Source organism: Echinops telfairi, unplaced genomic scaffold, assembly GCF_000313985.2.
Source record: "Echinops telfairi isolate 266 unplaced genomic scaffold, ASM31398v2 ScPeMD7_5;HRSCAF=22, whole genome shotgun sequence".
Classification (NCBI taxonomy): Eukaryota; Metazoa; Chordata; class Mammalia; order Afrosoricida; family Tenrecidae; genus Echinops; species Echinops telfairi.
In genome coordinates, this window is record NW_022103901.1 from 20,713,484 (window position 1) to 20,730,634 (window position 17,151).

General features: G+C 44.5%; 1 protein-coding gene across 1 annotated transcript in view; it reads right to left on the reverse strand.

Annotated features, from left to right (window-relative positions):
• PRKCB (protein kinase C beta) overlaps positions 1 to 17,151 on the reverse strand; it is a 457,504-nt gene that overhangs the window by 57,594 nt on the left and 382,759 nt on the right. Inside the window, exons 12-13 of the mRNA XM_004705718.2 lie at positions 7,964 to 8,055; positions 5,652 to 5,714 (exon numbers count right to left, since the gene is read on the reverse strand). Coding sequence (XP_004705775.2) covers positions 5,652 to 5,714; positions 7,964 to 8,055 — 155 coding nt within the window. The remainder of the gene's footprint in view (positions 1 to 5,651; positions 5,715 to 7,963; positions 8,056 to 17,151) is intronic.

Sequence of the window (17,151 nt, forward strand, 5' to 3'; positions counted from 1 at the left end):
TTTGAAAATAATTAACAATCTATAATCTATCAAGGGGTCACAGGGTTGCGGGGGAAGGGAAGGGGGGAAAACAAGAGCTGATCCCAAGGGTTCAATGGAAATTAAATATCTAGAAAAGAACGATGGAATGAATGTACAAATATGTCAGATACAATTGATGTATGGATTGTAACGAGAGTTATAAGAGTCCCCCAAAAAATGATTATTAAAAAAATTTGTTGTGTATCTACTGGGTGACAAGTTCTATGCATGGAGCTAAGCACATAGCTGTGAACAAGATAAGAAAGCATCCTGCTCTTACTCAGACCAAATTCTACTTTAGGGAAGAAGACAATTAGCAGGCATTCAAATCTGTCAGCGTGAAGTTATAGATTCTGGCAAGTGGCATGAAGCACTTAAGAAGACCGATGAAATCAATAGTAACTGGGGGAGTCACTTGAAACAGGGTGTCAGGGAAGACCTATCTAGGGAGGTAACAACTGGCCTTTAAGCTAAAGAACAGGTGCTACATTCTCAACATATTAGTTCCATCCGAGCTGGTCAGGAGAGCTTGCTACTTGGGGGGATTGCTGCACATCCCGACGACAAGGAATCACGCCAGTATACACCAGCTCCATCATCAACACTTCGTCTTTCAGTGCCAGTGTGTCGGGTGACCCACAGGCCAGGCTGTGCTCGTCTCAGTAGGAGATGAGGGTTTTCAGGGTCCAAAGGTGTCGGAGGATCTCCTGTTCAAACCAAATGATTCCCTTCCTTCATCGTGATTGAGCGAACTTGGGACATTTGTAACTTGTGCCTACTCTAGCATGTTCTGTGAAGTATATCCTAATACTTCTTTGAAGAAACTAGTCTCCCTATTCTCACACCAAGAGTGCTGCTGACCCCAACGTCTGGCTCCAGGAACTCAAGGGTCACGCCATTTGGAAGATAGTAAGTAACATTCAACACCAGCATCCTATGAGTATGCAGGATGCCAGCACTGGGACAGCCATCAGGGGACCTGAGGATTAGCAGACTCACGGGTTCTGTCCCATGCTCACATGGTGATATATCTGCATTGAGCACAAGCACAGTGTTTAAAGTTTTGCACCATTATTATTCTGTTTCTCTGACTTCACTAGGATCTCTCATGTACCAGGAAAGCCCGCACCTCTCCCTGACCATCATCTCTCCATTGCCAGGGGAAGGCAACTGGAACTGGTGAAGTAGTGGCATCCTTAGGGGCTACTGTTCCCCAGTGCAGTAACTCCACTGGGGCGCCAACCTCCCCACCAAAGATCTCCTTCCACACTCAACTATGCGGAATCATTAAAAAGTTTTATCCTGTGTTTTAATCAGAGAATGATATGTTAGACATTGCTTAAGTTTGGTATTTCTTAGATTCTATAAGGGCTATCAAATTGTTTTGCAAAACCTTTGCACATTGAATGCTAACATTGGTAATTACAACATTATTAGTAACTGAGCAGAAGTCTTTCTAGATATTTCTCCTCCTCTTCTTTTAATTGCTATTCTCAAACAAGGTATGGCTGTCGGTTCACAAATACTAATGACCACAACATTACAGTTGGCACGCCAGACAATTGACACGAGCTGCATCTACGCAGCAGCAATGAGCACAACAATATGTGCTTCAGGTGTGCTCCCATGAAATTGGCATAAACTTTCAATTTAGCACCGTGTTTAAATTGATGTGTGTACATTGTGCTTCTGAAAAAATGTTTCTGTTACAGGGACACTTTCATTTATTTATCTATTAGATTGTTTTATTGGGAGCTCTTTCAACTCTTGTTACAATCCATACATCAATTGTATTTGACATGTGAGTACGTATATTCCACCATTCTTTTCTGACATTTACTTTCCATTGAGCCCTTGGGATCAGCTCCTCTTTTTTTACCCCCTCCCTCCCTCCTCCCCACCCCCAACCCTTGTGACCCCTTGATAGATTATAGGTTGTTAATTATTGTAAATCTCATATGACCGCTGTCTCCCTTCCCCTCTGGTTTCTGTTGCTCTTCCCCCTGGATGGGGGTGTGTGGTTATATGCCACTCATTGTAATTGGTACCCCCCTCCCTCCCTCTTCATACCCTTTTGGTATCTCTAGTCCCATTCCTGTTCCTGGGTTCCATGTGTCGTCGGTTTTACCTTTTGCCTATACCTATGTACATGCTCCCGTCTGGTCCAGAGTGGGAAGCGGCACTGGGGTCGTGAGAGTGGGAGGTGAGGAGGCCTCAAGGGATCAGAGGTATACTGCTTGATCCATCGGTGCTCTACTGCACCCTGATGGACTCATCCTACAGAGACATTTTTATTAAAAAATAATGAATTTCTGCTGAAACCTTGTATATATATACATTTTATACACAGTCATTTAGTGTCATCAGTGTCATCTGACAGTGTCATCCAGTGTTGCCCATACCTCCCATATTGTCTCAGGGAGGCCACTGGTGTCGAGACTATATGCAGGATGAGAGGCCTCTCCCACAAGATTCTACATCACCACTTCATGGTGGGGGGGGAAAGCCCCAGGACTCTACAAGCTCTGGCAAGACCCCACCTTCCACTCCCCACCCCTCAAGTACTCATAGTCTCATGCCCACTACTGGCCTTGAGATCACCAAGTCTAATCTTGTTATGCCTTTTAGTGTCACTATTAGGTTGAATTAAAACAAACAAACAAACAAACCAACAAACAAACCACGGCTATCTAGTCAATTCCAGTTCATCTCAGCCCTAGATGACAGGGTAGAACTTCCCGGAAGGCTTTGAAGGCTATAAATCTTTATGGAAGCAGATTGTCACATCTTTCTCTTGTGGAGCAGATGGTGTGATTGATCTGATAACCTCTCAGTTAGAAATTGAGGATCTTAATCACTGAGCCACCAGGGTTCTTTATGGGGTTGAACTGTGTCTCCCAAAACTCATGTCCACGAGAAACCTCACGATGGACTTTATTTGGAAATAAGGTCTTTGCATATACAATGAAGATAAAATCATACTGGATATAGAGCTCACCTTAAACTCAATATAACTGATGTCTTTATAAGAAGAGGTGAGGACAGATGAAACTCAGATACAGGGGCAGAGATTGGGATGCTGCTGCCACAAGCCAAGGACTGTCAAGGATGCCAGCAGCCACCAGAAGCTAGGAAAAAGCAAGGAAGGCTTGTTCCCAAGAGCACTTAGAGATAGCACATCCCTGCCTAGACCTTGATTTTGTATATCTAACCTTCAAAAAGAAGTATCAGCTGTTGAACAATATGACTTTGGTGATACAAATGACTAGATATCACATAATGGATTATTGTAAGAATCACATGACTTATTCATGACAAATACCTTTTCAAAAATAATATAAATAAATGATGCCTATAAACATGGCCCTAGTCAGTTGGATATAGATTGGAATAAAATAAACCACATCTATGGAAGACATGAAGGAGAAGCTCGGTATCATCAATCGGAACAAGCCCAGGGACTACCCGTGGAACAGCCCATCAATTGCAAGTCCAAAGTCAAGCTGAAGAAAATTAAGACAGGTCGATGGGGGCTAAAATGAGACTTGGAGTATATTGCAACTGAATTGAGAGAAGATATCAGTAATAAATTCGACACACTGAACATAATGACCAAAGACCAGGTGATATCAAGGAGTTCATTCTTGAAGAACCAACAATAACCAAAAAAAAAGATCATTAAAAATCTAGGAAAGAAGAGGATGCTAAGACGGATGTCAAAAGAGACTCTGAAACTCTTGAATGTGGAAGGAAGGAATGATTAAGCAAAATAGCTGGACAGAAGATTTCAAAGGGGGGCTCAAGAAGTAACGTATCAGAATGTTCTTCCCAAGGGAAGAGGGCACTCAGCATTTCTCAAGCAGAAGGAACAATCAGACTAATTCAAGCCTGGAGGTGCCATATTGAAGGATTCTAGCGGAATGGTCCAGGAAACATAAAAAGAAGACGCAAGAAATACCGAATCACTGGACTCAAAATCATTGGTTGACATTCATCTATCTCAGGAGGTTGGCTATGATCAAGAACTAATGGTGTTGAAGGAAGAAGTTCAAGCTGCACTGAAGACACTGGTGGGAAACAGAGCTCCATGAAGAGACAGAATGGCGATTGAGATGTTTCCGCCAATAGATACAGTGCTGCAGGTGTTCAGCCATCTATGCCAAGACTTTTAGAAAACCAGCTGACTGGAAGAGATCCATGTGTGTGCCCACTCCAACAAAAGGTGATCCAACAGGAGGTAGACTTATCAAACCATACCATTTATATCACGCTGAAGTGAAACTTGGATGAAGATAATTTTAAAACGGTCACAGCAGTACATCACCTGGGAACTGCCAGAAATTCAAGCCAGATACAGAAGAGGATGTGGAATGAGGGGTATCATCGTGTATATCAAATGCACATAGGCTGAAAGCAGAGAATATCAAAATAATGTTTACCTGTGTTTCATGGTTTATGCAAAGTCATTGCGCTGTGTGGATTACAACAAATTAGGGATAACATTGTGAAGAATAGAGATTCCAGAACATGTCATTGTGCTCAAAGGAAGCGGTGTGGTTTGAAACCAGGAAAGGGGTGCATCAAGGTCATATCCTTTCCCCACTTAGTCAGTCTGCATGCTGAGCAAACCATCTAAGAAGCTCATCTATATGGAGCAGAAGACAGCCGTGGGATTGGAGGACGTCTCTCTAACAACCCGTACTCTGCAGAGGACACAACTTTGCTTGCCGAAAATGAAGAGAAGAGAAAGCACTTACTGAAAGTGGGTAAAGGGAGACGTCGGACAGTGTGAGATATGACAAAATAATAATAATTTATAAATTATCAAGGGTTTATGAGGAAGGGGGCATGGGGAGGGAGGGGTAAAATGAGGAGCTGATTCTAAGGACTCAAGTAGAAAGCAAATGCTTTGAGAATGATGAGGGCAGCGAATGTACAAATGTGCTTGACACAATGGGTGGATGTACGGATTGTGATAAGAGTTGTAAGAGCCCCCAATAAAATGATTTTAAAAAAGAAAGAAAGAAACCCAAACAACAACAACAAAAACCACAACCCATGGCCATCGAGTTGATTCGGCCTCATAGCAACCCTGTTGGGCACAATAAAACTGCCCCTTTGGGTTTCTGAGGCTATGAATCTTGATGGGAACAGAAAGCCTCCTCATCTTTCTCCAATGGAGAAGCTGGTGGATTTGATCTGCTGCCCTTGCAGTTAGTGGAAGTGCCAATGTGTAACCCACTATATCACCCTAGCAAAAAAAAATTTAATTCATAATCATATGATCCGTTATATTCTGACATCCAAGATTCTATGACCACCCAAGGGCGGGGTCCTGGGCCTGACTCCAGGGATCACTCTCCTTCTTTCAGGGCAAATGAGCTTTGGGTGAGGATTCCTAACCATTGCTGGTGGCAGAGGCTACACAGACATTTTTCTACAGACATACAGAGATGTCCAAACTTTGCCAGGGCAGTGGGCGACACTGCCTGGCAGAACACATGCCCAAGTTAGTACTGGAGGATTCCTCCCCCACGGTGGATTCTAATTTTAAAAGCAGTTAAAGACAGGGATGGGGAAGGGAGGAGAGCAGAGAAACGAGGAGATGAAAGTACAGCAATGCTACTTACCGGTAAATGATGCCCTTGCTCTGTAAGAAGAACAGACCGATGGCAATTTCTGCAGCGTAGAATCTGAAAAGAAAAAAAAAAAATTTGAAGGAAAAGTGACAGAGAAGATTCAAGGACACCGTATGCATGGCAGTTCTCGGGATTCAACCTGATTTGGCATAAGTGTAGGGCACTGAAGGCCCACCACAGATAATGAATCAGCTGTAGATCTCGTTTATAGATGAGATAAATGGATGGCGTGATTTTGAGAACTGTTCTCAGGGCAATTTGTGGGTGGGCAGGCGTTCTGCAAAGGATACAGGAAGAAAGGGTTCATGCTATGTGATGGACTAGATGAAAAATTACAGTTTAATGACAACAACTAACATCTATTGAAGGTATACCATCCAAGGACATTATTTTAGGCATTCTCTGACTTAAGTCTTCATAACAATCCTAGCCTCTTGGTCCTCAAATAAGGAGCCTCGGTGGAGGTGCTGGTAAGCATGAGACTGATAATCATGACGCTGGTATTTCAAATGCACCAGCTGCCCCAGGAGGAAGATGAAAGTATGTGCTCCCATGGCGACTCACACCCTTAGCATCCCTACAGACGGTTGCTAGGCATCAGACTTGGTCCAATGGCAGTGGGTTTGGGTTCTTCAAATGAGGAACCTGAAGCTGAAGGAGGAAATAACCTGGCCACGTCACAAAGCCAATGAATAATATAGCCTGGGTTGAGAAAAGCATCCACCTAAAGTGGAAGGTCTATTGAAAGTTCACAAAGAAAAAGCTCATGAGAAATAGAAAGCCTCGTGGTACCGCAAAGGTGGAGCAGGGCTTGAGAGAAATACGTTACATGCCTCGATAACTTGCTGTGTGTGAAAACAGGGTTCAGGCCAGAGGTCAATTAGATGTGAGAAATGGAAGAGGAGTCAGCCTGGTGGTCCCACTGGAAGGGTGCTGAGGTGTCCTAAATGGCTGGATCAGAAGCATAAGGATGCCAACCTCACCCAAACCTGGTACTTGTGCCTCAGCAGGTGGAAGTAAAATGAGGACAAGGGTGGAAATGAACAGGACCCACCAGGCCTGCGATGAGGGATTGAGTCCCTGCACAAGCCCAGGCAAATTTCTGGATGGGCCATAAGATCTTGGGAAATCGCCCAGAACAAACCAACAAACCATCCCTATCTAGTCCGCTCCAACCCTATAGGACAGGGCAGAACGGCTGCGCAGGGTTTCCGGGGCTAGAAATCTCCACAGTAGCAGGTTGCCACAATGTCTTCCCAAGGAGCGACTGATGCTTCAGCGGCCCAAGTTGGCTCATCACTGGCAACCAGGGCAAACACTCTCTCAAAAAACAAAGCCAACCAAAACCGCCAAACCAACTCGCCCTTGTCAAACGGATTCTGACTCACGGTGACCTTAGAGGACCACGTAGACCTGCTCCTTGGGGTTTCCTAAGGTGGTACATTTTCACAGGAGCGGAAAGGCTCAACTTCCTCCCGTGAGTTCTAATGGCTACCCTTGCGGTTAGCAGTGTCATACGCAACCCACTACACCACCCAAGCTCTTTGGCAAACTCCCTCGAAGAGGTTATTGTTCATTCCTGTAACTTGCCAGGCTCCTGTTTGCCAACAGGATTCTAGTCAGGGGAGTAACAGGAGGAGATTTATGTTCAAAAGGAAGAGACGCTGGCTGTGCTCTGTGATCTGAAGGAGAGAGGAAAGAGTGGATTTGGTGGAAGAAACCCATTTTCAAAAAGCCTTCCCGATCCTAGAGCCACAAACCACAGCCCACAGTGCAGTGGGGCCCTTCATCTTCCTGGAATGAAGGCACTGGGAAGGGAGAGGAGTTGTGGACAAAGAGTGTTCGTCAAAATTCTGTATCTGCTTCTCCCTAACACTGTGACCTTGAGTCAATTTCCCACACTCCTTGGGTCTCAGTTTCCTCATTTTAAATAGAGAGGAGGACACCTACTTCCCAGGGTTATTTTCAGGATTAAATAAGACGGCATGTGTTTGGCACCTAGTAAATACACAATCAGTACAGCAAATGAACTCAACTTACAATGAAATTCCCCAAGGGAGCTATGGGAAGCTGCCTAAGGAGTCAGGGGTAAGAACTGGAGCTGAAGAAATAGTTGGTTTCTTTCCTGTGGCAAAGAAATGAAGAAGCATCCCATATCAAGCAGAACCCCCTTCTCTCCTGGCCATCCCTTTCTCACAAAGAAGCCCCAGATGTTTAAAAGCCATCTTTGCCTACAAACCCCTGAGGCACAAGAGCCAACCCTTTTATCCCATGGAAAGAGAAGAACACAGATTCCCACATACACAGCATGAGGCTCCTTAAACCGGCCAACTTGTTGGATGTGGTACATGAGGTCTCCCCCGTTCACATACTCCATCACAAAGTACAGGCGGTCCTGAAAGAGGAAAACAAACAGCAAAATCAGCATCCTGTCATTTCTCAGACTCCAAATGGAATGCCCAAATAACAAGCTCGGTATTTCCCCAAGTATAGTGTTTGTGCCACTGGAAGTAGGCAAGTGAGGTAGTTAGTTTATTGTGCCAACCTGGCTGATAAACACATGTGAAGTTCATTGAAGGGCAGAGGGATAAATGGCTCGGTGAGCCTCGCCTTTCGAGTTCTCGGGTCTCTTGCTTTCTGATGGTCAGACCAGGGTGCAGCTGCCTTAGCCAGTTCGCTGCTTCAGCTGGCAAGGCTCACTTCCTGCAAGACATTCCCAAGAAGCCACATAGACCTACCCCAATGCAGCCCTGGTGCTGGAGCAGCCATGTGGAGACCCCTGCCAGCGCTGAGATGCTTACACGTTCACTGATTCGGCTTTCCTCCTCCAGTCGGCATCATTGCGTCTGTTTTCTGACATGGAGGAGGACTTTGTGGGTTGGTGTCAGACATATGGACTAATGTTGAACAGCACTGGGTTGGGATGTTTCCTTGATGTGCATTTACCCTTTATATAGAACTCTCTCTTATACATATGAGTTTCTGTGGATTTGTTTCTCTAATGTACCCAGACTAACACAGCAAGTAAGCTGAAGTAGTACATAAATAATTGTTTTAATGAATAGCTATATGTTTATTTTTATTAATATAGGATAATCTAGTTAGCATATTAAAATGTGGCTTAATGGATTAGCATTGTTCAGCAGAAAGCTAATTTTATTTATTTTTATTTTTTAGGTTTTTGCTTCCCCCAACCGGTTTCCATTCCTCCTTCTTTCCTAACCCTTTATTCTTGGGGAAATGAGGCTCTCTGGATCTTCAACAGTTGTTTATTCTAACATGGGGTTGAGTTCCATTCCAGATAGGGTGACTAAAAACCATCTTCTGGGATGTCTCACCAGTCATTATATGGCCAAGAACAATTCTTTTTCACAAGAATTTGAGTTCTGTTTCACATTTCGCCCCCACTCTACCCCACTCCTAGTGTGATCCTCTTCAGAGCGATGGTAGCAGTAGCTGGGCACCATCTAGTTCTTCTGGTCTCAGGGTTATGGAGACTGATGTTTACCTGGTCCATTAGTGTAGTGAATTAATTATTTCCATGTGTATTTCCATTTCATTACTCTACTTTCCTCTTAGATAGGGAAACTCCAATAACTGCATCTTAGATGGCTGCACACGGACTCTTAAATCCCAGTTGCTACTCACCAAAGTGGGGTAGGAAACACTTGCTTTATGAATTATGTTCTGCCGATTGACTTTAGTGTCCTCCAAGACTATATAGAGTCTTGAGGCCCCAAGCCCAGGAACTCATTTTCTCAAGGTATTTCATGATATCTAAGAAGTTTTCTTTTTGATCATAAACGAACAAACAACTCTGTCTTGGAAGACGTACACCCAGAATGCTCCTTAGAGGCAAGGATGGCGGGACTTCATCTCACATACTTTGGACATGTCCGGAGAGCCTACTTCATGGAGAAGGACATCATGCTTAGTAAAGTCGAGGGCAGCAGAGAAAAAGGAAGGGGCTCAATGAGATGGGTTGACACAGTGGCTGCAACAATGGGCTCAAACATCGCAATAACTGTGAGGATGGCAGAGGACCAGGCATATTTTGTTCTGTTGTACATCAGGTGTCTCTGAGTTGGAACTAAAGACAACAAGAATTTTCATTATGCTGCATCCTGTATGCTCCACCAAATTCACGAATTTATTTGTAGCAAAGGTAAATACATATATACAAATATCATCTGTCAACCTTATATCTATTTGTGAATATTTGTGGGTACTCTCCCACACCTGTTGAGCTTGTGTGTCTATCCAAGCAACTACTTGTAGATCATCGCTGTGGCAGGATAGTATATAAAACAGTACTTGCTTCTGTTGCCTTTAACTCGTGCAAACCTCCCAGTGTCTTCCCCTGCCTACATAATTTTCCTTACCTTCCTCTAATTGTATCTGGGCTTCTTCTTCATGTCATTGGAGAAGAGGAAAGAAAGGAGGAAGTCTGGGGTTAGGAGATGAAGGACAGGGGATCAGGGAGGAGATCACACAGGCTGTCAGGCGTCATGACAAGGACTTTGTGTTTTGCACTCTGAAAGAAGCTGCTTACCGCCAGGTCTGAGTGAAAGATCCAGGAAGCTAGAGACCATGAAAAATTAGTTTACAACTGTGCACCAAGAACCCAGCACCATGCGTGGCCCCAAATGAGCATTCAACAAGCATGAATGGAGTGAATAGATGCCTGATCCTAGGAGACAGCAGGAGGTAGTCTGTGGCAACATTCCTCGTGACTTGGAAGACCTGACTCTATCCTTTCTAGTGGTGTAGGGTTGGGAACACCACTTTGTATCCCTGTACCTCAAAATCTCCATGTGTGAAATATGGATATCCTAGCCAACCACCTCTAACACTGAGTGACCTAGTGCTTCAAGGACATGATGTGCGGAGCTACAAACTGCAAATAAGAATAAAAGGCACTCTGTTTCTTTAAGCCAGGCCAGTGGTTTTTCAACTACAAGTTGTATCTCATTGGTGGATCTTGAAATCAATGTGGTCATAACCAACCTCAAATAACAACAACAACCAAAGCCAACAAGAAGGCGAACTGGATGAAAATGATAAGTCTTATGTGGTGAGACGTGTGCTTCAGTTCTGTTTAGATTAGGGATAGATCACCATGAAAAATGAGTTTTGCACGTTGGTTTGCTGCTAAAAGTTGTGAAGCCGCTGTGCTAGGTTATAAGACCAGGAGCGAAGATGACAGAAAAACAAACTCACTGCCAGCAAATTGATGCCCATTCATAGTGACTGTGGGACAGGGTATAATTGCCCTGTGAGTTTCTGAGACTGTAACTCTTTCTAAGTGTAGAAAGTCCCTTCTGACTCCTGAGGAGTGGCTGGTGATTTGGAACGACTGACCTTTCAGTTAGCATCCCAATGCATAACCACTATACACCAGGGCTCCCTTCATTATAATGATGGCAATAATGAAATAAAACTACCCTCCTTCGAGCACTTACTATACGGCACGTACTGAGCTAATGCATTCAGCTGCTAATCAAAAGATTAGTGGTTGGAGTTCATTGAGAAGCAACTCAGAAGAAAGACCTGGCCGTTGGAAACTCAGGGGAACACAGTCCTCTTCTGACACACAGAAGGGAGCCATGAGTTCGAGTCAGCTCTATGGCCACTGGGTGAGTGCTTGATCTATCTTATCCCATCGATCACTCTAACGGAGCCCTGATGGCACAGTTGGACTGCTAACCTAAAGGTCAGTGGTTTGAACGCACCAGCTGGTCTCAGGACAGAGGAGGCAGACTGCTTCCATAAAGAGTTTCAGCCCTGGAAACCCTACGAAGTGGTCCTCTCTCCGCTAGAGTTGCTAGGAGTAGGAATTGACTCAAAGGCCGTGGGGTTCCTTGGTTTCTCTCTAAACAACACAAAGGACAAGGACTTCATTCTTTTCCTTTCCACGGCAAGACCGTTGGGGCACAGAGAAGTTAAGTCATGTGTCTAAGGTCCTTCAGCTGCGATGTTGCAGCCAGGATTGGAACCTAGTGGTCTGGTTCCGGAGTCTGCATTACGCTGCTCCAGTGAACGTGTCTGACACACAGGGTTCTCTGCTAGACATTCCATGGATGTGTGGATGGGTCTCCCTCCGCAAAGTGTGTCCTGTCCAGAAGAGGAGAGCAGGGGCATGGAGACCGAGCTGTGCCTCAACAGAAGCTGGCAGGTAGCAGCGGAGGAACACAGTTGACCAGTTGTCTTTGGAAATGGCAAAGACATTTGTCACGGTGATACTACTGCACGCTCTCACCAGCCCCAGAGCGGAGGCGGGATCACTCTGTTCTCGAGGACCTCGGCTAGGAGATCTGCAGAGAGGTCATAGATGAGGTGGGGACAGAGTGGAAGCAGTAAGCCAGAACTGCTGATGCCCAGCCCCTGGTTCCTTCTTTTTCTTTTTTTTGGGGGGGAGGGTTGATAGAAAACAAGCCTAAAAATAGCTTCTGTCTTTGCTTCACATTGAAGACAACCAAAACACTTGCTTTTAAAAATTATTTTTAAAACTAGCAGATGGCATCGGCCACAGAGAGAGAATTAAGTGAGGGAGAGATTTCACTTGCTTGCTTTTGGCTGGGAAGCACTCAACTTGTCCCCCAAACTCATTAGTCAGAAGCCCAACAGGAAGGGGTGGTCCCACTCTGGGGAGCGCCATGTGCTAGGTCTGTGTCTGCTGCTACCTGTGTAGATTCTAAGGAAACACTGAAATCCACCATCTTTGAACTCTGCTGCATCTGGACTTGGCACACCGATGCCTTCGCTATTAAACATAGTTGGCATCATGCTGTCCTTTCCTTTTATGAACAAGCACTTAATGATGTCCATTCTCTGCCAGACACTGTTCTCTGGGCCAGAGATGCTGCTCTGAATAATCAAAGGTGCCCTATATTAAGGACTCCCAGATATAGTAGGGGGGGTGGCGTGGGGAGGAAACCAGATACATTCATAAATGGTAATGTTTCACAAAAGGCTCTGGTGGTACCGTGGTACATGCACTATGCTACTAACCAGGCTGACAGTTTGGGTCTCTACTGAGATACTCGGAAAGAGAAGTCTGATGAGCTACTTAAGGGGGAAAAAATCAGCCATTACCACTACCAGCTATTGGAAAAGAGATCACATTAGAAGATCTTGGAGACTCAAAATAACTCACTGTCATTGCGTCGATTCTGCCTCATAGTGACTTGTGGGTTTTCAAGATTGTAAATCTTCATAGGAGTAGAAAAACCACATCTCTCCCCTATAGAATGGCTGGTGGTTTCAAACTGCTGACCTTGTGGTTAGCTGCCCAATGAGTGACCCACTGGGAGCGAAATGTGGAACCAAACTCAAAATCATAAAAGAGACCAAGCTTATTAGAGACAGGTGGGACTCCAAGACGATGACCTTAGTCACCCTTCTGGTCTAGAACGGAACCTACCCTGAGTTAAAATAATCAACCATTTAAGATCCAAAGGGAAGCATTTAACCCAGGACCAACTCGAGGGTGAAGAAAGAAAAGAGAAACACAAACGGGAAACACAGTGAAAGAATGAGTGATGGCATTATGGATGAGTTGAAATAAAATGTGTATGAACAGCTAAATGGAAAACTAAAGGTCTGTGCTGTAAACAGGCACCTAATTCACCATAAAACATTTTTAGAAGAGGCAGTCATTAAAAAAAAATAAATGATGGAATCCAGAGTTTCTGGAACCATGGAAGCTAAATGAACTCCCAATATGTTTGCCCTAATCTTTCAACCTTAAACCAAAAAATATCCCCCGAGTCTTCTTAAAGCCAAACAATAGTGTAGCTTAATTAGAAAAGAATGTCTGCCTTGAACATGGTACTCTTTTAACGTCTAGCTGACATGTGGGACCAACTTGACAGCAGCAACTCAAATATTTATCAAGGAATCGGAAATGTGAGTGTCTTAGTGTCGCAGGAAGAACTCAGAAAATGGGGCGGGAGTGCCTGCACTTGGGGAAGAGTGTAATCAATGTCACGGAAATGTGTGTGGAGAAACATGACGGGGTGTGTGCACTAGCTGCCCATGTTCTTAACCAAAGCAGCACCCAAACAAAGGACAGAACCCCAACCTCTAGCGCACAGTTCTACTCTCCCACACATGGTTCTGCCAAGGGTGGGAACTGGCATCCTGTCAGTGGGTTGTGCTAAACGAAGTGGAGCGGCTGATGAGTTTGGAGGAGATATGAATGCATCCGCTTTCCCATTTATGGCTTTGTGTGCATTTTAAGGCGCAGGGTGATAATACAAGTAGCATTTCAAGTCTCTGGATATGTGGCTCTTATTGCTGGAGAGAGACAAGAGATTACAGGGAGTCCCAAGAGAAGGGCAGGAAGCCAGGTAGGTTGGGATCAGATTACTATGCACAAAGCTATTGACCCAGGTTTAGTCATGTCTCAGACATGACTCAGCTTTAAGATTTTTACTGGGTCTGCCTCCCTCCTCTACTAAAATTCACTGTTTAATACATTTATGAAGTCACATTTTTTTAACTTAAATATGATTTTTGGAAAGTTTTCCATCTCACACCAAAGTCATAGGTAGAAAATCGTGAGCACATTTGAGGCCTATATACAAAATAAATATACATTTGAAATCCCCCACTGCTGTTTTATCTCCTCCCTTAAATAACCTAATGGTCTGGGTATCAACAATATTCATCTCCCACTCCACAGTGGAGAACAGCAAAACTGGATATACATTTTGAGAGGCCAGTAAAGCCAAGCAGAGAAGTGGGATTCGGAATTGAGTCAAGAATTTGGTGTGTGCCAAATCCTGGTCTTCAGGTTTATTGTTGTTGTTGCTGTAGTTGTTGCTGTTAGAGGCCATCAAATGGGCTCTAACTTTCGGTGACCTTATGTGCAACAGGACGAAATGCTGCTCAGTCCTGTGGCATCTTCATGCTTGAGTCATGGTGGTGGCTATGTGCCGATCCATTTACTGTGCTAAAGGGTAAAAGTGATGAGTCAGCTATCAGTCTTGTCTTAGAGAACTGAGAATATTGGTTCAAACAAACACATGATTAGCTCCTATCAGAAGCCCAAACTGGAGGTGATAAATTAATTGCATGGAGACCCAGCTGTGGCTGCTTCATGTAACTCAAGGGCCTTCACCCACTGCTTCCAATTCTTACATATGGATTCTCCTTTATCGTTCTCTGAAATTTGGGTTGCTCCTCACTTTTCCTCTAAAATTCTTTCAAGGCCTCCAAAGAGCTGCCTTAGAGCAATATTGGTTGGCTTTTGATTGGTCTGTATTGGTTGGACTCTACTACCTGACAATTAGAAATGGTTGAGTTTTGACTCAGACCCCATTTTAATTTGCTCCTTTGTGCTCAATTTCCCAAAGACAATTCATTACCGCTTAAAGCATCTACTCTCATCTCTCTGGGCTGATGAATCTTGATTTGTATTTCTATCCTCTCTCTCTCTCTCTTTCTCCTGAGCTCCAGTCAGCTCCAGCTGGCTACAGGACATTTCTACGTGGGTGTTCCACTGTCAACTCCAATTAAAAGCCCAGAGAGGCAATCTCACTATCTTTCTCTTCAAACCAGCCAGTCTGTTCAACTTTCAAAGTGCTTCCTTGAAAACTGGCAGTGTTATTGCTATTGTTATTCTTCACTACACCATTGCCCTTGCCCTCCACACTTGAAAGGACTTCAGTAGATCTTAAATGCCCTTTCTCCATTATCTCTCACATTCGATCAATAAACAAACAAATTAACTGCATCATACAAAATAGTTCAAGAGAATTTTGTAACTTAGGAACATGAATATGACAATAGTCTAATCTAAATTAATGGTTGAGTGCCATGAGCAGAATTCACCTGGGAGAGCCCCGAATGAAGGGGAGCATTCTAAGAGATAGCCAGGTGTCCTCCAAGTCACCCAAGTAAGATATGATGCCTATGTGACTGTCAAGAGGACACCTACCACTTCTAGCGAAGTGTGTGGCAAATTTCACAGACCACATCAAGGCGAGCAGCAATAATGGTTCACCTAGTGAGTAAGCATGATTTCCCAAGCTGGTGAATGAATTAATCTGATTGGTAAACTTTTCTGTATTTCTCAGACCCATCTGTTTCTAAGTAGAGGAGTTGTGTGGTGATGAGTCTAAAGGTCCTAGCTTTGGAGAAAAGTTCTGTAGAACTGGGGTTCAAAACCCTGGCTTTGACATCAGCTTGTCCCCAGGGTAGGAGCCCTGGTGGAACAGGAGGTTACCAGTATGCTACGAAGTACAAGGCCAGCAGTTTTAACCCACCAGCCACTCTGAGGAAGAAAGATGAGCTTTCTGCTCCTGTGAAGTTCTATAGTTTGGGAAACCCACAGGGGCAGCTCTACTCTCTCCAACAGGGTCACTAAGGGTCACAGTTGAGTCAATAGCAGTGAGTTTGGTTTGTGTCCCCCCCAAAGTGAGACAAATGACTAAGAGGCTCAGCTGTTAATCAAAATATTAGACATTTAAGTCCACCCAGAGGCATCTCATAAGAAGGGCCAGGCAATCCACTTCCCTAAAGAAAGAAAACCCAGTCACTGAAGACCCCACAGAGCAGAACGGCACTCTGCTCTACATGCGGTCACATGAATTGGAGCTGACCCAATGGCAACTGAGAGTCCTGGGCTCAAGTCCCATTGAACTGCTTACACGCGCTGTGAATGCGTGTTGCTTACACACTCCCTTGTCTTCTTATGGGGGTAATAAAAGTCTTTCTTTCCTAAGAGATGTCCAAGGCTATTTGGAAGATGATGCATGGCGAGTGTGTGCCAACAAACGGAGCCTCGGTCAAGTACGCGTGCGACCAATCAAGTACGTGTGCGACCAATCAAGTACGTGTGCGACCAATCAAGTACGTGTGCGACCAAGGACATATAGCACACAGTCTTTCTTTGCAATGCGAGCATGGCTTCGGAATCACCATTAGAATTAAGCATCTGACCTTCCTACGCCAACTTTCTCAGACTTGGCCTCCCACATAGAAAGCAGATTTCTCAAGGACACTTACCACCTCTCTTTTTCCTTGAAATGTCATGGATCTGTGATTAAGGAATGAATACTCAAAGGCCATCCCCAGAAGGCAGAGAACCAGGCCATGTCTATTCTTATTTGCCATGCTCTGGATGCCCAGGTTCCTCTCCTGTGCTCCAGATCTTCGGATGGCTTCAATGACTTACGACCTTGACACTTGACAAGCTCGCACCAGCCCCCTCTCCCTGGAGATACTGAATGCCATTTTAATACTACCAGCGGCCGCCTATGACCTCCATCTATACAGTTAGTATCTTTGGAATCAAAAGAGTATCCCCCACCTGATAAATTCACTGCCTTCATAGCAGATGGACATTGGGCCTCTACTCAAGTACTCCCTCAATGCAAGAACACTTTGTTATGTTAAACTGGCATTCCATGATGCTTACCTTCCCGACATGATCGCTGAAGAAAAAGCAGGTGCATAAGCAAATGTGGTGAAGAAAGCTGATGGT